Raw genomic sequence first — 22,189 nt, forward strand, 5'->3', positions numbered from 1 at the left:
AAAAATATTTATTTGGGCTGGAGAGATGGCTTAGCGGTTAAGCGCTTGCCTGTGAAGCCTAAGGACCCCGGTTCAAGGCTCGGTTCCCCAGGTCCCACGTTAGCCAGATGCACAAGGGGGCGCACGCGTCTGGAGTTTGTTTGCAGTGGCTGGAAGCCCTGGTGCGCCCATTCTATCTCTCCCTCTATCTGTCTTTCTCCCTGTGTCTGTCGCTCTCAAATAAATAAATAAAAAATGAACAACAACAAAAAAAAATTAAAAAAATATTTATTTATTTATTTGCAAGCAGAGAGAAAGAGGGACAGAGAGAGATTGGGCACACCAGGTCCTCTAGCCACTGCAAATGGACTCCAGATGCATACACTGCTTTGTGCATCTGGCTTTACTTGTGTACTAGGGAACTAAACCCAGATCATTAGGCTTTGCATGTTAATGCCTTAACCACTGAACCATTTTTCCAGTCCCTCTAGCGCCCCTCTCCCCCCCAAAAAAAGCAGGATCTCACTGTATATAGCCCAGGCTAATCTGGAAATCATTCTATAATCTGTGCTGGCTTCAAACTCACAGCAGTCTCCTACCTCTGCGTCTTGCTGGGATTAAAGGTGTGTGCCCCCATGGCCTGCTCCTTGGTGATCTCATAACTTGAACAGTTGTTTCACTTTCATCATCAATTTGGATAATCTATAGTATGTGTAATTGAGGGTAGAACTTGTGGTTAAAGGCCAGTGGAGTTGGTTTTGAGGTTTGTTAGTCACATGCCAGATGTAGATCTAGGCAAGATGTAGAGGTGAGTACAAGTAGCTTAGTGGAGATAGAGTTTGACCATTTTCTTCCATATATTCTCCTTCATTCCTCCTGTACATTGGATAAAGTCACCCCTTATTCTAAAGTCTGCACACTTTTTTCTTTTATATATGGTTTAGTGTGTGTGTGTGTGTGTGTGTGTGTGTGTGTGTGTGCGCGCGCGCGCGTATATGTTTGAGTGTGCCAGGGTTTCTTGAACTCAGGCCAATAGGCTTTTCAAGCATCTTTAACAATTAAGCCATCCCCACAGGCCCCACATCACACTATTTCTTTTCTTTCTTTTATTTATTTTTTCTTTTTTTGAGGTAGGATCCCACTCTAGCCCAGGGTGACCTGGAATTTACTATGTAGTCTCAAGGTGGCCTTGAACTCACAGTGCTCCTCCTACTTCTGCCTCCCAAGTGCTGGGATTAAAGGCATGTGCCACCATACTGAGCTTACTACTTTTTAAAAAACACTTATTTTTATTTATTTTTTAGAGAGAGAATAGACATGCCAGGGCCTCTAGCCACTAGAAATGAATTCTAGACCCATGCGCCACTTAGTGCATCTGGGTACTGGGAGATCAAACCTGGATCCTTAGGCTTTGCAGGCAAGAGCTTTATTGGATAAGCCATCTCAACAGCCCAGTGCTTTTTTTTTTTTTTTTGAGAGAATGAATTGTGCCAGGGCCTCTAGCCATAGTACTTGAACTCCAGACACGTGCACCACCTTGTGCACATGCATCGCCTGTGCGTCTGGCTTATGTGCGTTCTGGGGGGTAGAACCTGGGTCCTTAGGCTTTGGAGGGAAGCACCTTAACTGTTTAGTCATCTCTCTAGCCCCATACTGAATTTTCTTTTCCTATTGATGGCAGAGGCATTCCATCAGTTTTAGTTTGCTTGAGAATTCCTCCTTATTCTTCCCCCTGCCTCACCCTCCCAGGGTTATGCTCTAGCCCAGGCTGACCTGAAATTTACTATGTAGTCTCAGTGGCCTTGAAATCACAGTGATCTCTTACTTCAGCCTCCCAAGGGCTGGGATTAAAGGCATGAGCCACCACGCCTGGCTGTTCCTCCTCTTTTTTTTTTTTTTTTTTTTTTTTTTAATTCTCTTTATTTGAGAGAGAGAAATAAGTAAGGAGGCACGGGGACAGAGAAAGAATGGCCGTGCCAGGGCCTCCAGCTATTGCAAATGAACTCCAGATGTGTGCATCCCCTTGTACATGTGGGTCCTGGGGAATCAAATCTGGGTTCATTGGCTTTGTAGGCAAGCATCTTAACCACTAGGCTGTTTGTCCAGTCCTCCTCCTCTTTTTTTTTTTTTTTTTTTTTTGAGGTAGGGTCTCACTCTAGCCCGAGCTGACATGGAATTCACTTTGGAGTCTCAGGGTAGCCTGGAACTCATGGCGATCCTCCTACCTCTGCCTTTTAAGTGCTGGGATTAAAGGCATGAGCCACCTCGCCCAGCTCCTCTTTTTTTTAAGCAGAGGCTAACTCTAACCCAGGTTGTTGTGGAACTCAGGAACTCAACCTGTAGTCTAGGCTGTCCATGAACTCAGGGTGATAATCCTACCTCAGTCTCCTGAACACTAGTATTAAAGGTATGTGTCACAATGCCCAGTTTGTTTTTTATTTTTATTTTTTAAACTTTATTTTATTTGTTAGAGAGACAAAATGGGCATGTCAGGACCTTCAGCCACTGCAGACAAACTCTATAGACACATGTGTCGTGCCACCTTGTGCATCTGGCTAACGTGGGCCCCAGGAAATCAAACCTGGGTCCTTTAACTTTGCTTGATTGACTTGTGGCATTGCTGTTTAATTATTTTATTTGTTGGTTTTTTCAAGCTTGGGTGTCTGGCCCAGGCTGACCTTGAAATTACAGCAGTTCTCCTACCTCTGCCTTCCAAGTGCTGGGATTAAAGGCATGCACAACCATGCCTGGCCACCTACTCTTTTTTTTTTTAAATTATTTATTTATTTATTTGAGAGCGACAGACACAGAGAGAAAGACGGAGGGAGTGAGAAAGAATGGGCGCGCCAGGGCTTCCAGCCTCTGCAAACGAACTCCAGACACGTGTGCTCCCTTGTGCATCTGGCTAACGTGGGACCTGGGGAACTGAGCCTTGAACCGGGGTCCTTAGGCTTCACAGGCAAGCGCTTAACCTCTAAGCCATTTCTCCAGTCCTTTTTTTTTTTTTAAAAATATTTATTTGAGAAGAAGGGGAGAGAAAGAGGCAGATAGTGAGAGAGAATGGGCACACCAGGGCCTCTAGCCACTGCAGACAAACTCCAAACACATGTACCACCTTATGCATCTGTGGGTCCTGGGGAATCAGACCTGGGTCCTTTGGCTTTGCTGGCAAATGCCTTAACCACTAAGCTATCTCTCCAGCCCTGTTCTGTTTTGTTTTGTTTTTAAATTTTTTTTTCTCTCTACCTACCGTTCTTTCAAATAAATAAATACTTTTTAAAAAGGCCTATAGAGATGGCTAAGTGGTTAAGGCACTTGCCTGCGAAGCCCCAAAGGACCCAGGTTCAATTCTCCAGTACCCTTGTAAAGCCACGTAAAAAGTACAAGGTAGCACATGCATCTGGAATTCGGTTGCAGCGGCTAGAGGTCCTGGCACCGCCATTCGCTCTGATAAATAAAATGTTTTAAAAACTTCAAAAATATTTTTACTTATTTGCACGTAAAGAGAGGTTGAGAGAAAAAAAAAAAAAAACAGAATTGGGCACGCCAAGGCCTCTAGCCTCTGCACATGAGCTCCAGATGCATGCACCACTTTATGCATCTGACTTTTTGTGGGTACTGAGGAATCGAACCCAAGTCTGTAAGCTTTGCAGGCTTTACAGTGCCTTAACTGCTGAGCCGTCTCTGCAGCCCCTGTTCTGCTTTGAAGAGGGATGATGGGCCTTTTCTCTGCCGGCAGGCCTTGTCCAGCAGTGTCAGCTCCAGCAAACTGTTCTCTAGTAGTACTGCTCCTCATGAGACCTCCTTTGGAGAAGAGGTGGAAGTGCACAACCTTCTCATCATTGACCAGCATACCTTTGAAGGTACAGATGAGATTTTCTGTCCTTTTTACCTGTGTCCTGTATAAACTGGGCTGCTTTGGGTTCTGTTAGAAGATGACAGATGCTGCTTATAGTTGCAGTGAACCTGGGGTGTTGGGTATTCTCTTGCTGGCATAGGCTGGTGGGGGAAGGATATATTGTCTGAGCAGGCAGTGGGTGGCTCATGTTCTTTCACTAAGTCACTTGCTTGTATAGGCACAGAATTGTGAAAGGCTACAGGACAAGGTATCATCGACCAATCTCTCTTCTCTCCTAGTGCTTCATGCTCACCAGTTTCTACAGAATGAATATGCCCTCAGCTTGGTCTCCTGCAAGTTGGGGAAAGACCCTAATACCTACTTCATTGTGGGCACAGCCATGGTATATCCTGAAGAGGCAGAGCCCAAACAGGGTCGCATCGTTGTCTTCCAGTATTCAGATGGTGAGTGGGCAGTCCTCTGACCTGAGAGATGTGCAACACTAAGAGGGTGGGCAGATTGCTGAGGTCTCTAAATAGTAGAAGAATATGGAGGGGAAGGCAGATTTTGGTGCTGGCTGGAATTACTGCCCATTGTCTTGGGGACATGCTTTTGGTGGTGGTTCACCTCACTATATACTGACTGTATTTCTTAGTTTTCAAATGAGGAATTTGGGAGCAGGAATTTTAGCTACAGGAACAACCAGGAATTTTTTGATTAGGTAAAGTATAGGCTCATAAAAGAGACTCAAATACCTTTTCTCCCTAGGAAAACTACAAACTGTGGCTGAAAAGGAAGTGAAAGGGGCTGTGTACTCTATGGTAGAATTTAATGGGAAGCTGCTTGCCAGCATCAACAGCACGGTGAGGCCCACACCACTTGGACTTGTACCTTAGGTTTTACATTGCTTATAAAACATGTCTTTCTCGTGTTTCTGGGGATTTGTGTGTTTTAAGGATAACCGAGTAGTGGGAATGGAGGATGGAGCTCTAAGCTGGAAATTGGAGCTGAGGTTGAGACAGACTTTGGACTTGGTTATGTGAACTCAATTGGGTTCTGAATGCTGTGGGGATTAAACAAGGGGTGAGGCCTGTGGTCCCTACACTGAAATTGTGCCATGTCAAAAGAAATTTCATCCAAACAGAATGAACCAACCCATATCATCCTATCCCTGAAATACTAGTATAATTGGGAAAATGATGTTTAGTTTGTTGTTAAAGATTGGTAGGCATGTTATATGGGACAGAACCCTGTGGGTTGAGGTGAGAAGTATGGGGTGGCTGTATCCAGGTGTGATGGAGGATGTAAACTTCAAAACTGAGGTGTTTGGCGGCATGGGGGCAGCATGAAGGATGATCCTTTTGCCAGTTATTCCTGTGGGAGAGCCGTGTTTCAGTCAGAGAAAGAAGGTGTGTTCAAGAAGCGTGATGAATTGATGTAATGATTGAAAAGATTGGATCAGAGATCAGCCCTCGAGATGTCTGGTCTGTTGCAGGTTGATAGAAATGTCACATGAATATATGTCATTTAAAATTTCCTAGTAGCTTTGTTAATATAAAAAAGCAGATAAACAGCAGGGTATGGTGGAGCATTCCTTTAATCCAAGCCCTTGGGAGGCAGAGGTAGGAGGATTGCCGTGAGTTCAAGAGCACTCTGAGACTACAAAGTGAATTCCAGGTCAGCCTGGGCTAGCGTGAGACCCTACCTCAAAAAAACAAAAAGAAGCTATTAAAATTAATTTCTAAAAAATATTTTTATTTAGCTGGGTGTGGTGGCACACGCCTTTAATCCCAGCACTTGGGAGGCAGAGGTAGGAGGATCTCCATGAATTCAAGGCCACCCTGAGGCTACATACTGAGTTCCAGGTCACCCTGGGCCATAGTGAGACCCTACCTCAAAAAAAACACAAAAAACAAACAAAAAAAATTATTTATTTATTTGTAAGGAATGGGAAGAGAAAGTATGAGTGAATGAAAGCTTGTGTAAGTTAGGGCCTTTAGCCACTGCAAATGAACTCCAGACGCATGTACCACCTTGTGCATCTGGCTTATGTGGGTACTGGGGAATTGAATCTCTATCCTTAGGCTTCACTCACAGGCAAGTACCTTAACCACTAAGCCATCTCTCCAGCCCCTGATGATAGGCACTCTTGAGGGACCCTTGACCATGCTGATAGAAAAGTATACCAGCCACTTGGAAAGACTCAGTAAAATGCAAGCCCATGGAGCTAGGGCTGTTTGGACACATCTTGAGAAATCATGGCATAATTCATTCTGCTGAGGGGCATGTAGATGGGCAGAAGTCTTGATGAGATTATCTGGGTGCTGAAGGATCTGGAGAAGGCCTTTCAGCTCAGACAAGCTGAGTTGGTCTTGTGGAGTTCTGGGCTGTTCCAGATTTCTCCATCTGCTGATTATAAAGCACTTTGTTTTGTTTTGTTTTTCAAGATAGGTAGGGTTTCACTCTAACCTAGGCTGACCTGGAATTGGAATTCACTATGTAGTCTTAGGTTGGCATTGGACTTCACAGTAATTCTCTTACCTCAGCCTCCCAAGTATTGGAATTAAAGGATTATTTCACCACTCCTGGCCAAAGCTTTTGTGTGTGTGTTGTGGCGGGGAGGGGGGGTAGTTCTTCATTTTCCTTAATTATCTCCATCATTTATATTGGATTTTCCCATTGTTTTCTTCGTTGGGTTCATATCAAGCTATTTCAGAAATGTACACATTTTGAGAAGGGTTCAGGAAAGACAGCTTGTTGGATGTAGTTTTTCTTTCTGATTGAGAAATTTTGTTCTAGAGATATTTCTTTAGCTTAGAACACAGACTTTAGCTGCAAGAAGATTTGTACTTGTGCTATTATTTTCTTTACTTGGACTCTTTTTAAAAAAATATTTTATTTTTATTTATTTATTTGAGAAAGAGAAGAGGCAGAGAGGAGAGAGAGAATGAGAATGGGCATGCCAGGTCCTCCAGCCGCTGCAGATGAACTCCAGATGCATGTGTCACTTTGTACATCTGGCTTACATGGGTCCTGGGGAATTGAACGCAGGTTCTTTGGCTTTGTAGGCAAGCGTCTTAACCACTAAGCCATCTCTCCAGCTTTTTTTTCTTTTTTTTTTTTGAGGCAGGGTCTCACTCTAGCTCAGGCTGACCTGGAATTCGCTATGCACTCTCAGGGTGGCCTTGAACTCCTGGCAATCCTCTCCTGCTTCTGCCTCCCAAGTGCTGGGAATAAAGGCGTGAGCCACCACGCCCGGCTTTTTTTTTTTTTTTTTTTTTTTTTTTTTGATGTAAAGGCAAACATTTCTAGTTTGACGTGTTCACTCTGTTTTTCTATTTCAGCAGTATGTAATACTGAAATAAAAAAATACTTACCCTAGTTCTACACAGACTATTTCCCAACCCACCCTGCCCCATGTGGAACAATGCTACAGTGGAAGATTGAGTTGGGGACAGTTATTCCCAGAGGGCTGGGCCCATCAGGCTGACACACAGCGTGCCCTTCCAGGTGCGGCTGTACGAATGGACCACAGAGAAGGAGCTCCGCACTGAGTGCAATCATTATAACAACATCATGGCCCTCTACCTGAAGACCAAGGGCGACTTCATCCTTGTGGGTGACCTCATGCGCTCAGTGCTGCTGCTTGCCTATAAGCCCATGGAGGGAAACTTTGAAGAGGTAACGGCAGGGATCTGGATGCATATTTCTGCTTTATTTTAAGTTAATTTATTTGAGCATGTGTGCGTGCGTGCGTGCATATGTATGTATGGATAGATAAGCCCGGGCCTGCTACACATGAACACTAGGTGCTTGCACCACTTTTTGCAGTGGGATTACGTAGATAACCTGGCTTTCCAAGCAGTGTTAACCACTAAGCAATCTTTCTAGCCTCAGATTTCTGCTTATTCTGTTGCCCCTGATGCTCTGATGGTAAAGGATAAACCCAGTGTAGGCAGGAAAGTCTTCCCAGAGCTATGTTTTTGGTCAACTAAGTATTTTAGTCTCCCATCCTGAACTCAAGAGGCTTTATCTCTGGGAAATGGCAGCCAAATGGCCTGTGTTGACCAGATATTTGGGGTGAGGAAGGAGTCTCAAGGGTGACCATTATTTTTTTTAACACTCTGTTTATTTTATTTATTTTGGGGGGGGGAGATAGAGAATGGGCACACCAGAGCCTTTAGCCACTGCTAATAAACTCTAGACACATGTGCTCCCTTGTGCATCTGGCTTATGTGGGTACTGGGTAACTGAACCTGGGTCCTTAGGCTTTGCAGGCAAGTGCCTTAACCACTAAGCCACCTCTTCAGCCCTCTTAAAAAGATATTTTCTTTCTTTCTTTAAGAGATAAAGAGAGAGAATGGACACTCCAGGGCCTCTAGCCACTGCAAACAAACTCCAAATGTACGCACCACATTGTGCATCTGGCTTAATGTGAATAGTGGGGAGTTGAATGTGGGTCCTTAGGGTTCGCAGGCAAGCACTGTAACCGCTGCAGCCCATGGTGACCTTTATTAAACGCAGGGATAAAGCACTTGCTGTGCAGGTGTATTTGAGTTCAGAGTTCCCAGAACTCCATGAAGCCTGAAGCACACCAGCGTCCATAGTCCTAGTGCTCCTACAGCATGATGCGAGATCAGGACAGGAAATCCCCGGGAAGCTAGTGGGCCAGCTAGTGATGAACATGAGAAACCCTGACTCAAACAAAGTGGAAGGTGAGAACATACCTGAGGTTGTCCTGACCTCCACCTGCACGTACCCACACACCAAGAACAAAAATTAAGGCCAGGCAGGGTGGGTGCGTGGTGGCATACACCTTTAATCCCAGCACCTGGGATCATTAAGATCAAGATGAATCCCAGACGGCATTCCATGAAAACTACTAATAGTATTTTCTTTTTGCACCTTGCCTAACCTCAAGATTGCACGAGACTTCAATCCCAACTGGATGAGTGCAGTGGAAATCTTGGATGATGACAATTTCCTGGGGGCTGAAAATGCCTTTAACTTGTTTGTGTGTCAGAAGGACAGGTGAGTGGTCTTGGTAGGCAATAGGTGAAATGAACCTCTGGTTGTGTGGGACTGGGAATGTCAGATTCAGGTGTACCCCCTTGATGGGCTCCCTAGGATGCTCAGTATACAGTGTCTACCACACGTGGTCTTGGCCCGGGGCATTGTTGGCTAGTAACATCTGATGCCTTTCAGTGCTGCCACCACCGATGAGGAGAGACAACACCTACAGGAGGTTGGTCTCTTCCACCTGGGCGAGTTTGTCAATGTCTTCTGCCACGGCTCTCTGGTCATGCAGAATCTGGGCGAGACTTCTACCCCTACACAGGGCTCGGTGCTCTTTGGCACAGTCAACGGCATGATTGGTAAGGTCACTCCACACTTCCACATAGGCCTCTTGGCTGAGACTGCCATGCGAAGGAACAGGGACGGGCAAGTGGATAGAGCTAGGAGTTTGCCAGAGGCTGCAGCAAGCTTATCCCTGGCAAGCTTGGTTATAAGGGGTTTGCTGTGGGCTCTGTAGTGCCCTGAAGCTCACTGCCCCCTTTCTCCTTCAGGACTGGTGACGTCATTGTCAGAGAGCTGGTACAACCTCCTGTTGGACATGCAGAACCGACTCAATAAAGTCATAAAAAGCGTGGGCAAGATAGAGCACTCCTTATATCCTTCCTTCCCAGAGGGTCCCCTGCTGGTACACATATCCCAGCACATGGAGAGAGACGTGTTTACACAGGTTGCGTCTTAAAATTTATTACAAGAACAAGGTTGTTTTCTTTTTCTTTTTAACTATTTTGTGTGAAAAATTTCAAACATACGCAGTAATAGAGGGAAAATAATATGGTGAATCTTCATGTGTTTATCACCAAGCTGTGTCTGGCCCATCTTAGGAATGTATTGTTATGTTCAGTTCTTGACCCAGGTCTGCCTCTGAGAGGGAGCCCAGGTCATGATGTAGGAGCACATCCTCTTTGGGCTCAGAAAAACAGGGAGAGTAGAGAATTTGAAACTCCAGAAGCTCCAGGGTCAGCCATCCAAAGGCACCAGAGTCCACTTCTGGAAGTTTGTTTGTTATAGAAGTTAGAGTCCTCCAGAGGCTGGGTGTGGAAGAGCTACTGTCTGTGAGGTTGACCTAGGGAGAACACTGATATTAGGGTGTTTTGCTTGCTAGTAGGACTTTGGGCAGCCTGCTGTTTATTGAGTCTGTTTATTCATCTAGGAATCTTTTTTTTTTTTTTTTTTTGAGCAATAGAATGAGAAAGAGAGAGAATGGGCTCTCCAGGGCTTCCAGCCACTGCAAACGAACTCCAGACACATGGCGACCCCTTGTGCATCTGGTGAATGTGGGTCCTGGGGAATCAAGCCTTGAACTAGGGTCCTTAGGCTTCACAGGCAGGCAAGCGCTTAACCGCTAAGCCATCTCTCCAGCCCAAATTCTTTTTTTTTTTTAACTTTTATTTTATTTATTAGAGAGACGGGGGTGGGGTGGATAGAGGGAATGGGCACACAAAAGGGTCTCTGGGTGCCACAAACGAACTCCAGACCCATGTGCCCCCTTGTATCTGGTTTGTGTGGGTCCTGGGGAATCAAACATAGGTCCTTTGGCAAGTGCCTTAACCGTTAAGGTATCTCTCCTGCCCATCTGGGAATATTCTGGTGTTAGAAGTGGGAATGGGCTTAGTGGTTAAGAAGGCACTTGCCTGAGAAGCCTAAGGACCCAGGTTCTATTCTCTTGTACCCATGTAAGCCAGATGCACATGGTGGTGCCTGAATCTGGAGTTCGTTTACAGTGGCTAGAGGCCCTGGTGTGCCCATTCTCTCTCACCACTCCCTTTCTCTGTCTCTTAATAAATAAATAAAAATTAAAAAAAAAAGAAGTAGGAATGAGTGAGAAGAGTAATAAGTATGGGTGTTTGCAGATAAGCTACATTCTTCTTTAACTCACTTGTCACCTGGAGATCCTTTCACACCGAACGAAAGACAGAACCAGCCACAGGCTTCATCGATGGTGACCTGATTGAGAGTTTCCTTGATATCAGCCGCCCCAAGATGCAGGAGGTTGTGGCAAACTTACAGGTGAGTTATGTGCTTTTCACCTTGGGCCATTCAAACAGGTGTCACAGGCAGGGCTTGCCAGGAGACCACCTCATGGGAGCCACAGAGCTAGTGGCCCTATGTGATCCTCCATGATGCTCACCTCTTGGTAGGGGTAGAGTGGTAAAGTTGAGGCCCATGGATACTTACTTACTGGGTACCTGACAGTATGCTGGAAACACTTCCTGTGTCTGCCCCTCCACTGTAGTAGGTAGGGCACATTTGGGTAGGTCTGGGATCTCTGACAAGGACAAAAGGTAGGAGATTGGACCCAAATCCTGCAAGGAGTAATTTCCTAAGTTGTGGAGTTTGGGATATTGCTCACTGGGGAGAATGTTCACCAGTAAAGGCCTGCGAGCCAGCTTTACTGACTTGGGTCCCCAGGGCCAGGGCTGCACTGCCCTGTGTGACAGTGGTGCTGGTGGGCAGCTCGCTGCCCTGCTAAGGGAACACCTTCCTGTCCTCATGCCCTTCCCCTTGTCTGGTTGCAGTACGACGATGGCAGTGGTATGAAGCGGGAGGCCACTGCAGACGACCTCATCAAGGTTGTGGAGGAGCTGACTCGGATTCATTAGCCAAGGACAGGTGGCTCCTTTCCTGACCCTCCCTAACGGCACTGCCCTCCCCCCCCTCCCACCATTGTCTTCTTGGCCGTGGGAGGCCTTTCCCTAAGCCAGCTGCCCCTAAAGCCACTACTCAAAATGTGTGGAAATGGGACTTTCTAGAACTAAAACCAATTTACTAGAGACCTAGGAATGGGCTGAAGGTGGAATATTTTCTCCCTGGATTTTTACCAGTCTTACATGATTCCAGCCATCACCTTGGACCACCACGTCTTGAACGGTGTCGCCATTTGGCCTCCTTCCGGGGAGGGATTTTGCAGCTCTTCGGCTGAAAGGAAGCTCTGTGTGTGCGGATGTGTGTCTCACTCACTTTGTCCTCTGCTATCTTTTTATTTAGGTTGTGGGTGTGGGGAGGTGGAGGTAGAGGGAAGAAGATCAAGAGGGTTCTGTTGTCTTGAAGTGAGAGCTTCCCTTTGCTTTCTTCTCTTGCCTGAGAACATCAGCCTGGAGGCCTGTCAGGCCAGGAGCTGCCTGAGTGGGAACCTGGGATGGTGGATGATCCCCAAACAACAGCCCTTTTGTCTTAGGGAACTCCCTTCTTCAAAGAGAAGGAGGTGGTGGGCTGTGAATTGATCGTTAGTTTCTGAATTTTACCAAATAAAGTAGAATCTAAGAATAATAATATATTTGTTTTTCCTTTTTTCCTCTCTGCCCATCTGTCCATCATCATAGGTATTCCCCTGTTCCAGCAACTGCTGATCTCCTTTAGTAGTGTCCATGCCCTCCTTTATTGGTGATTGGTTTGGGTAGGGTTCCAAGGATAGTGGCATTAGGTTCCATAAGTTCAGCAGTCATTTTGATTGTCTCTGCTAGTAACCTGCCTGCCTGGGGCCACTTGGGCTGCCTTTTCTTGCCTCATTCTATAGCCAGGTGTGTGTAATGGGCATCCAATCAGTCCCCAGGTGCTATTCCTTGGCCACCTAGTACCTACTATTTTACTGCTTAGCTTCCTGTTGCCACATGGCCTTTATGGCATTTATTTATTTATTTATTTATTTGAGAGCGACAGACAGAGAGAAAGACAGAGGGAGAGAGAGAGAATGGGCGCGCCAGGGCTTCCAGCCACTGCAAACGAACTCCAGACGCGTGCGCCCCCTTGTGCATCTGGCTAACGTGGGACCTGGGGAACCGAGCCTCTAACCGGGGTCCTTAGGCTTCACAGGCAAGCGCTTAACCACTAAGCCATCTCTCCAGCCCCTTTATTTCATTTTATTCTCTCACCAAAGGCTGTGGTGCCCTTGGTTTGAAAATACAGGAATAAAGGGCTTGGGATTTACCTTAGTGTTAAGGCCCTGGGTTTGATCTTAGCACTGGAGAAAAAAAAAAAGAAAAGAAAGAAAAGAAAATACAGGAATAGGGCACATTTGAAGGCCACCCTTTGGTACAGGAAACAAAGTCTGCCATCGTGTCAGTTTAGTAGGGCAAGGTGGGCCCACAGTTTTGTGGGAATAAAGGTTACTCTGTCCCAACAGTGGCTCAGGTTGGATCCCAGGCATATTTACTGGCTCCTTTAAGACCAGCCTTTGATACAGTGTCAGGAAAATTGTGGTTTCGAGTTAAACTGTGGTTTTGAGAGTCTAGCTTAAAAGGAAAAGGAAAGTTCAAGGATGCATCCCAGCTTTGGGGGACCTTCCTGATAAGTTTCCTTCCCTGGAGATACTGCTTATAATTTATTGGCCTCCAGTTTTCCTTATTTTCTTGGGATTTCTGAAGGTAGAAGATAAGGGTCTTCTGAAGAAAAATAATGTCAAAAGCCAGTTTGAACTTGAAACTAATCAAATTCTTTAAATTACAGTTTAGTTTTGAAAAGGCCTGCCCCAATGCCAGAGACCAGTTCTAATGAGGCTGACCAGCAACAGTTTCTGTACTGTAATTATTCTGAGCAATTATCCTACATGGGCAGATGAGTCTGGTGGAGTTTTTTGTTTGATGGAGGATGTTTAAGAAAAGGTCTTACACTGTAAGCCAGGCGTGGTGGCACATGCCTTTAATCCCAGCACTTGGGAGTTAGGAGTATCATCACCATGAGTTCAAGGCCATCCTGAGACTGTGAATGCCAGGTCAGCCTGAGCTACAGTAAGACCTTACCTCGAAAAACCAAGAAAAGAAGAGTTTTATACTTTAGCCCAGGGTGGCTTATACTTGGACACAGCTGCCTCAGCCTGCAAAGTGCTGTTCTGGGAATACCTTACCAATCTTTAGGGAAGTGTAAATATGTGTATGCTTTTATAAAAAATATTTTTTCAAATATTATATTTGAAGAAAGAGGCAGAGAGAGAAAGAGAATGGGCGTGCCAGGGCCTGCAGCCACTACTAACTACAGACACATGTGCCATCTTGTGCATCTGGCTTATGTTGGTACTGAAGAATCGAACCTGAGTCTGTAGGCAAGTGCACTTAACTGCTAAAGCCATCTCTCCAGCCTGTGTATGATCTTTTTGAGACAGGGCCTTGTCATGCATTTTAGGCTGGCCTTGAGCTCAGGATTCTCTAGAGGCCTCATGAGTGCTAGAGTCAAGCATACACCTGCATGTCTGGCTGTTCAGTGAACTATGCTGGTCTGACCAACCCACTCCTGATCTCTATTGAGGCCCACCATATTGAGTTATCATTGACTCAGTCTTGAATTTGAAATCAGGAGTCCTTAATGTTTTGATGTTTTGCTTCTTATGTAATTGGGTATATTCACTTGGGATTGAACTCCAGCAACCCTTGTTTCCACATTCCCAGATCTCCACTTAAACACCATTAGTCCCCTTTCTCAGGATGAAAGGTCATCTTCAAAGCCGGGTGTGGTGGCGCACGCCTTTAATCCCAGCACTGGGAGGCAGAGGTAGGAGGATCGCTGTGAGTTCGAGGCCACCCTGAGACTCCATAGTGAATTCCAGTTAGCCTGGGCTAGGCTAAAAACCAAAATAAATAAATAAATAAATAAAAAATACCCCCCCCAAACAAAAAAGAAAGGTCATCCTCAGAGGCTTGCTAGTCTGCTGGACCAACCCTTGCAGCAGGCAATGAAGAGCTAGGTTCACCCCAGGCCTCTGCATGAAGGGACCTTGGGAAGAGAAATAGAAACACTGACTCACCACATGACAGTTTGGGAGGTTGTCAAACCAGAGGCTGGCATTCTGTACCCAACAGCTTGGAACCTCCTCCTTTAGTGGAGGGTCTCTTTTGTTACTGAGAAGCCACAAACCACAGAAGTGGGGAGGAAATGCTGAGCCACTGCAGTTACAGGATATGCCCAAACTAGTCCTTGAGGCTGAGCAGTGTTACTCAAACTGAGGCCTCAGGCCAAACAAGGTGAAGAAAAGAAAACAAAACCAAAGGACTGATCAGTTGATAGGAGAGGCAGATTAAAACAGCTAAGGGAAATGAAGTATGGACAGTTCAGAAAAGCACTTGGGGGTTTCCCAGTAGGAATTTCCTAGCTCATATCCAGAAGTCTGCATTAGGGGCAAGAGAAGGGTGAGGATTTTAAACACTCAGCTTCATTTTGCTGTTCCATCTGCCATTGGGGAATACAAACCTTGCTAGGCACAAAGTTTAAGTAGATAGAGGAGGGTGTGAGGCTACCTAAAGTACAGTGAGGAGCAAAGGTGGTTGAGTTGTGTAGGACAGTGAGCCATAGATGGCACGACCCAAGTCAGCCATGTACAGGAAGCTTCTGAGTACTGAAGGAGGCACTTACCAGAGACTGTGCTCTTCTGGTGGCAGTGGAGAGAAAAGAGCAGCCTTTGGATGTTAAATGCAAAGACAGATGTCTTAGGAGTTGGAGGGTCCTTAGGACTCAATGCACACACCCGTGGAAATCACGTTCATCTTTGGCAACCTGTTTGCTGTGAACTTGTTGACTAGATTAGAAGATGGGCCCCAGATTAGGTGTAAGAGATCGGTATAACAACATCTGCAAACACCAGCCACATGGGTTCAGGTAGAGATAGTGAGGCAGCTTGTATTAGTAACATCAACATAAACTTGTATTAGTTACTTTTCTCATACCATGACAAAATACCTTACAAAAGCAACCTAAGGGAGGAACAGTTTATTTTAAGTGGCTTACATTTTGGGGAATAGTGTATCATAGTGAGGAATGCATGGTGATATCAACACGAGGTGGCTGGTCACATTGTACCCATTCAGAAAGCAGAAGATGGATGTTCGTGTTCAGCTTGCTTTTCTTTATTCAGCCTGTGGAATGGCGTCAACCACATTCAAGGTTAGTCTTCCCTCAAACCTGTCTGGAAATACAGACATACCCAGAGGTTTGTTTCCTAGGCGAGTCTCAATCCAGTCAAGATGACAAGATTAGCCAGGCAACAAAAAGTACTTGAAATTTTCTTTATATTTTCCAGGTTGATCTGGAATTCACCATGTAGTCTCAGGCTGGTGTTGAACTCATAGCTACCCCTGCCTTCTGAGTGCTAGGATTAAAGCAGTGTGCTTCAAACTGACCTGACCTACATCAAATCCCAAGTGTGGGGCTAGAGAGATGGCTCAGTAAGTAAGAGTGCTTCTGTTCAAGCATGAGAGCCTGAGATGGCTGAGTCGAGTTCCCCAGTACCCACATAGGTAGCTTTGGCATAGTCACACATATCTTTAACCCCAGTCTTGGTGGGGAGAGGGACAAAGACTGGGGAATCATTGGGGCTCGTAAGGACAAACTCCAGAGTCAGACGACATCTCAATAAAATAGACAATGTATGGGGACAGATGACAGATATTCCCCTCATCCGTGTACACACTCGCATACACACTACACGTGCACATGTAAAACAAAACAAACAGGGCTGGAAAGGTGGCTTAGCACTTAAGCACTTGCCTGTGAAGCCTAAAGATCGTGGTTCAAGGCTCAATTCCCCAGGATCCACGTTAGCCAGATGCACAAGGGGCGCATGCGTTTGGAGTTCATCTGCACTGACTGGAGGCCCTGGTGTGCCCATTCTCTATCTCCCTGTCTGTTGCTCTCAAATAACTAAATAAGTAAATAAATAAACAAGAAAATTTTTTTAAAAAAACAAAAACTCAACATTTGACTGAGTAAAAGTATGGTGTCTGTATGAAGGAGGCTAGGGTTCAGGTCACAGTTGATACATTGGTATTCATTGTTGCTACCAATGTCAAGTATCCCAGGGAGAGGCTGAGGTGGACCTAAAAGAATTGGACTTGTTTGGGAAGCAAGGGCATTTTCAGACAAAAGTACTTCTTTAGGGCTGGAGAGATGGTGTGGCTATTAAAGACATTTATTTGCAAAGTCTGATAGCTTGAGTTCAATTCTCCAGTACCTATGTGTAAAGCCAGATGCAAAAAGTGGTGCATGCCTCTGGAGTTCGTTTGCAGTGGCAAGGCCCTGGTGTGCCCATACTTTTGGTCTTTCTGCCTCTGTCTCAAAAACATAAATAAAAATATTTTTTAACTTTAAAAAAAACTTGGTGCTTTTGGCTTTCTCCCTGCTTGGTCATTCTGAGTTCCAGCTATCAATTTCACTACTTTCCCTGCCTAAACCTTGCAGCCTGGGCTAGCTGCAGAAAGGGACAAAATGGAACTTTCCATCTGTGCTTCCCCAGCTCCACTGCCACTGCCACTGCCTAGCAGTCTCGACACCCCTGAAATGAGCCCACCCGACTCCCAAGAAGCCTGTGGATTCAAGACTGGCCAGAACCTCCTGGCCAGGGAGCCGGCTGACCCATCAGCCTATGTAACCAGACCTGTTGGTAGGCTGGGGCAAACAGAATTACCTAGCTGCGCAAGACCCCTTGTCCTTAGTCTGAACTCCCACAAGTCTCACTTCCTCCTGAGGAGTGTTGGACACCAGAGACATTCAATGGCCGGGGAGTTGCCATCCGCTGCAGCCTTGTTCTCAGTTTCTTTGCAATCAAGGCTTCATTCAGTCTGACGCCCTCAGCCATTCGGTGGAAGTCAACTCCCAAGCCCAGGCTGGGGTTGTAGGTCCTGGGTGAAACCCCGCCTCCAGGGGTCCCTGATCTTTGCCCTCGCCGCGGACTCCGAGCCTCTGGGAGGGAGAAGCACTGACCGACCCGGCCGCCGGCGGCGCTCCTTTTGTGTGTTCTGCTCCTAGGTGCTGGACCCCCGCCCCAGCCGTCCGCCTGATCCCCCGGCCCCTCCTCTAGGCGTCCTCAGCCCCCGGCTCAGCTCGGCGTGCCAGCTCAGGGATCGCTGGTTCGCTTCCCGCCGCGCCAGGAGGAGGGGCGACGGCTGGCAGCCCCCTCCCCCGCGCGCGCGGCGCGGGAACCAAGCGGAGCCGGGGGACCCGCCGCCGCCGGTCATGTGGGCCGGACTGTACCTCCGCGCCGCGTGCCTCGCGCTCCTGCTGCCGGCGGCCCCAGCCAGAGGCTACACCGGGAGGAAGGCGCCGGGGCACTTCGCTGCCGAGAGGTGAGAGCCGGCGCCCCTTCGCGGCCCCGCCGGGGAGCGCCACCGCGTGGAGCTGGGAGGCGCGGCGCCGCCGCTGGCGGGACGGGGCATCCTCGGGGGCGCCGCCGGCGCGGGCGCAGCCCGGGGGGTCGGGACAAAGAGAAGCACCTTGTGCCTGTGACCGGATGCCGGTTGGGTGCCCCTGTATGGGACTGTCCTGAGTAGGACTGGGCGGGATACGTGCGCTGCGGGAGCTCTAGTTGTACCCCGGGAGAGGGGAGCCCCGACGCGCACGTGCCATCTGCTTTCGAGTGCCCAGCTCAGCGGCTGTACCCTGGCACGGCTGGGCCTCCCGCTGCGCGTGTCGTCTTGGGGCCGGCGGCGTTCCCAGTGCTCTGGCCTTGCGCACCCAGTGGACCTTGGAGCCATCAGTGGTTCTGGGTTTATGTCCCGGTTTCCACGCGTGGATCTGTGCGCTGGGGGCGAAAGCGGGTTACGAGTCGCCACTGGCCGCTGCCACCCTCCCCGCGCGTCTCCTCGGCCCCCCGCCGCCGCCAGGCACTGAGCGTGTGTGCGTGATGCTGGGAGCCAGGGAACACCGTGTCACCGGGAGGCTTGGCTGGCGGCCACCCCCCGGCGCGGGACGCAGCGGGGGCGGCCCCTGCGGGTCCGAGACGTCTCGCACGTGTGTTCCTGAGCCCCAGCCAGTTCCTGCTCAGACGCAGCTTAGCCTCCTGCCACCTGTCTCTCTCTCACAAGGCAGCCCTGAGATGCACAGAGGCGCGGGCCCTCTGTCTCCCTGAGCTGGGGGTTCCGCCAGTGCCTTTCAGAGCCACCTTTAACTCAGCGGTTGGCTCCGGTTGAGGATTCCAGCTGCTGGACCCTCCTCTGGGTGAGGACCAATTCTTGGCCCCCAGCGACAGTTTTCTGAATATTTTTTTCTGTACTGCCATCGTACCCTGAGCGTCATCGTCTTTTTTTTTAAATATTTTCATTTTATTTTATTTTTTAAATTAAGCTGGTATTTGACACCTTTATTTTTATTTATTTATTTATTTGACAGAGAAAGAGGAAGGAAGGGAGTGGAGAGAGAGAGGGAAAGAATGGGCATGACAGGGCCTCAAGCTACGGCAAACGAACTTCAGACGCATGCGCCCCCTTGTGCATCTGGCTAACGTGGGTCCTGGAGAATTGAACCTGGGTCCTTTGGCTTTGCAGGCAAAGGCCTTAACCGCCAAACCATCCCTCCAGCCCGAGCGTCATCCTCTTTTAAAAAAAAGTTTTGTTTTGTTTTCTGGTTTTGGAGGTAGGGTCTCACTAGCCCAAGATGACCTGGAATTCACCATGTAGTCTCAGGGTGGCCTCGAACTCACTGTGATCCTCCTGCTCTGCCTACGAAGTGCTAGGATTAAAGACGTGCACCACCATGCCTGGCTTTAAAAATATTTTTATTTATTTATTTGAGAGCAAGGAAAGGGAGGGAGTGGGGGTGCAAACGAATTCCAGATGCATGCACCACTTTGTACATCTGGCTTTTGTGGGTACTGGAGAATTGAACCTTGCTCATCAGGCTTTGCAAGAAAGTGCCTTTAACTGCATCTGGAGCCATCTCTTCAGTGCTGCCCCCCGTTTTTATTTCTTTTTAAATTTTTCTTAGAACTTTTTAAAAAAATATTTTATTTGCTTGAGAGAGGGGGAGAATGGGTGCACCAGGGTTTTCAGCCCCTGCAAGCGCCACCTTGTGCATCTGGCCTACATGGGTCTTGGGGAGTTGAACCTGGGTCCTTTAGCTTTGCAGGCAAGTGCCTTAACCACTAAGCCATCCCTCCAGCCCCTTCTTTTTCTTTTATTAAGTAGAAACTGTATGGACACATCATGTGTTGGTGCCATCATTTCCCTCCTACCTGCCCCTATTTTATTTATTTCTTATATTTTTCTTTTTTTGAGGTAAGGTCTCTAGTCCAGGTTGACCTAGAATTCACTGTGTAGTGTCAGGCTGGCCTTGAACTCACAACAATCCTCCTACCTCTATCTCCTGAGTGCTGTGATTAAAGGCATGTGTCATCATGCTTGGCAGAGAGAGAGAGAGTGTGTGGATACACCAAGGCCTCCAGCCACTGCAAACAAACTCCAGATGAATGCACCACTTTGTGCATCTGGCTTTATGTGGGTACTGGGAAATGGAATTTAGGTCATTAGGCTTTATGGGCAAACGCCTTAACTGCTAAGCCATCCCTCCAGCCCCAGTCCCCCTTTTAAAATAATATTTTATTTATTTATTTGCAACAGAGAGAGAGAGACATGTGAGTTGAGTTTTTTTTTTTTTTTTAATTTTTTTTGAGACAAGGCCTTGCTATGTGCCATATGCGAAGGTCTTGATATATGCCCTTCTGGCTTTAAATTCTCTATGTAGCCGAAGCTGGTCTCAAACTTGTGATCTTCCTGCCTTGGCCATCTGAGTGCTGAGGTGGCAGGTGTGCACTACCCGAGCCCTGTTAGATGAACAACCCTTATACCGAGGCAGGGGCCTGAGGACAGTGCTCAGTAGATGCGCCTCTTGCTGCCCAAGCATGACTATCTGAGTTTGGATCCCTGGATCCCATGTAAAACCAGATATTCTAGTGCTAGCCTCCGCAATCCCAGGGAGAGAAGAGAGGCAGAGACTGGAGAATGTCCCGGGTGCTTGTGGGCAGCTAGCCTGGGGAATGCAGTGGTGAACAGTGAGAGGCTTCAAACAAGATAAAGACTGACACCTGAAGCTGTGCCATGGTCTCCACACGTGCACCACTGCACACATGCACCCACATGCACATGTAAGAACATATACACCACACATACACCCACACAAAACAACCAAACGAATGAAATCAGGCCTGGGTCAGCCACCCCCCGGGGCTCCTTAGCTCCTCTCTCTCCCGGCTGCTCCTTACTGTGTTCACAGCTTGTGCGTGCTCTGTCACACTTTCATCTGGTCCTGCCTTCGGGAGAGACCCTGGGTCCCTTTTCTTTGGAAACATCCTGTTGTTCTTCCTCAGGGATTCTGGAGAGATCGGTTGGCTAATTTACAGACTGGTCTGTGGACATGGAGGTGTGGGTTTCCTGCCCCCGTGCAGAATGTGGAAAGTGCTCTCCTTTCTTGCAGACGCCGGCTGGGCCCCCACGTCTGCCTCTCGGGCTTCGGGAGCGGTTGCTGCCCTGGCTGGGCCCCTTCCTTGGGTGGTGGGCACTGCACCCTGCGTAAGTACCTGCTGCTGTGTTCTGTGCCTTCTCTGCACACCAGCAGTGAGTATTCAGCGTTCAGTCCACGGCTGTGGGATGGATTGGGGCTCTGGTTCCTGGTCCCTCACCTGCATTTCTCCTCTCAGCCCTCTGCTCCTTTGGCTGTGGGAATGGCATCTGCATTGCTCCCAACGTCTGCTCCTGCCAGGATGGAGAGCAAGGGGCCACCTGCCCAGGTAACTGGGATGGGAAATGGCTGCTGGGGTGGCTGAAGTTATACTGAGATTGTGTTGCCTGGCACTGCACACTTGAGAGGGCTTCACGCTAGCCATCGTTAATATTTATTTATTTATTTGAGAAAGAGAGAAATAGGCAGAGAGAGAGAAATAGGTGTGTGTGTGTGGGGGGGGAATGAATGAGTATGCCAGGGCCACTAGTTGCTGCAAATGAACTGCAGATGCATGCACCACCATGTGCATCTGACTTACCTGGGTCCTGGGAAAATGAACTTGGGTCCTTTGGCTTTGCAGGTAAGTGCCTTAACTGCTAAACCATCTCTCCAGCCTCAATCTAGCCATCTTTAAACCTGTTAGGAAGAATTTTTCTCTATTCTTTTTCTTCTTTCGTTCTTTCTTTATCTTTCTTCTACACGTGCATGTGTGTGTGGTGTGTATGCATGTACATGAGAGTGTGCATGCACATGTGTTCTCACATATGTGCAAGTACCTTTGCAGGCCAGAGGTTGGTGTCAGGTGTCTTCTTTGCTAGCTCTCCATGGTGTTGATTGAGACAGGATCTCTCACTTGAACCCAGAGCTTGCTGATTTAGCTAGTCTAGCTGGCTAGCCTGCCCTGAGATCCTGTCTCAGTGCTCTCCTGGCACTTATGTGGTGCTGGGGACCCAAACTCAGGGCCTCAAACTTTTGTGACGAGTACTTTTTACCAGCTGAGCCATCTCCCCAGGCCTAAGTGAGCATGTTCATGCCATCTTATTGATGAGGAAGCCAAGACACAAATTACTCTCTTGCTCTGGGTCATGAGACTAGTAAGTGACA

The 22,189-nt window shown here is 47.6% G+C and overlaps 2 protein-coding genes across 2 annotated transcripts in view; both read left to right on the forward strand.

The window, feature by feature from the left end:
- Positions 1–12,163, forward strand: part of Ddb1 (damage specific DNA binding protein 1) — a 41,454-nt gene extending 29,291 nt beyond the window's left edge. The window contains exons 19-27 of the mRNA XM_004667681.2: positions 3,719–3,842; positions 4,117–4,281; positions 4,586–4,680; positions 7,328–7,498; positions 8,739–8,848; positions 9,023–9,192; positions 9,385–9,487; positions 10,777–10,900; positions 11,410–12,163. Of these exons, the coding sequence (XP_004667738.2) occupies positions 3,719–3,842; positions 4,117–4,281; positions 4,586–4,680; positions 7,328–7,498; positions 8,739–8,848; positions 9,023–9,192; positions 9,385–9,487; positions 10,777–10,900; positions 11,410–11,493 (1,146 nt within the window). The 3' untranslated portion in view covers positions 11,494–12,163. The remainder of the gene's footprint in view (positions 1–3,718; positions 3,843–4,116; positions 4,282–4,585; positions 4,681–7,327; positions 7,499–8,738; positions 8,849–9,022; positions 9,193–9,384; positions 9,488–10,776; positions 10,901–11,409) is intronic.
- A 5,664-nt stretch (positions 12,164–17,827) lies between these two features.
- Vwce (von Willebrand factor C and EGF domains) overlaps positions 17,828–22,189 on the forward strand; it is a 35,569-nt gene continuing 31,207 nt past the window's right edge. The window contains exons 1-3 of the mRNA XM_004667562.2: positions 17,828–17,937; positions 21,059–21,153; positions 21,282–21,371. Coding sequence (XP_004667619.2) covers positions 17,828–17,937; positions 21,059–21,153; positions 21,282–21,371 — 295 coding nt within the window. The remainder of the gene's footprint in view (positions 17,938–21,058; positions 21,154–21,281; positions 21,372–22,189) is intronic.

This window comes from Jaculus jaculus, chromosome 1 (genome assembly GCF_020740685.1).
Source record: "Jaculus jaculus isolate mJacJac1 chromosome 1, mJacJac1.mat.Y.cur, whole genome shotgun sequence".
In the NCBI taxonomy this organism is placed as follows: Eukaryota; Metazoa; Chordata; class Mammalia; order Rodentia; family Dipodidae; genus Jaculus; species Jaculus jaculus.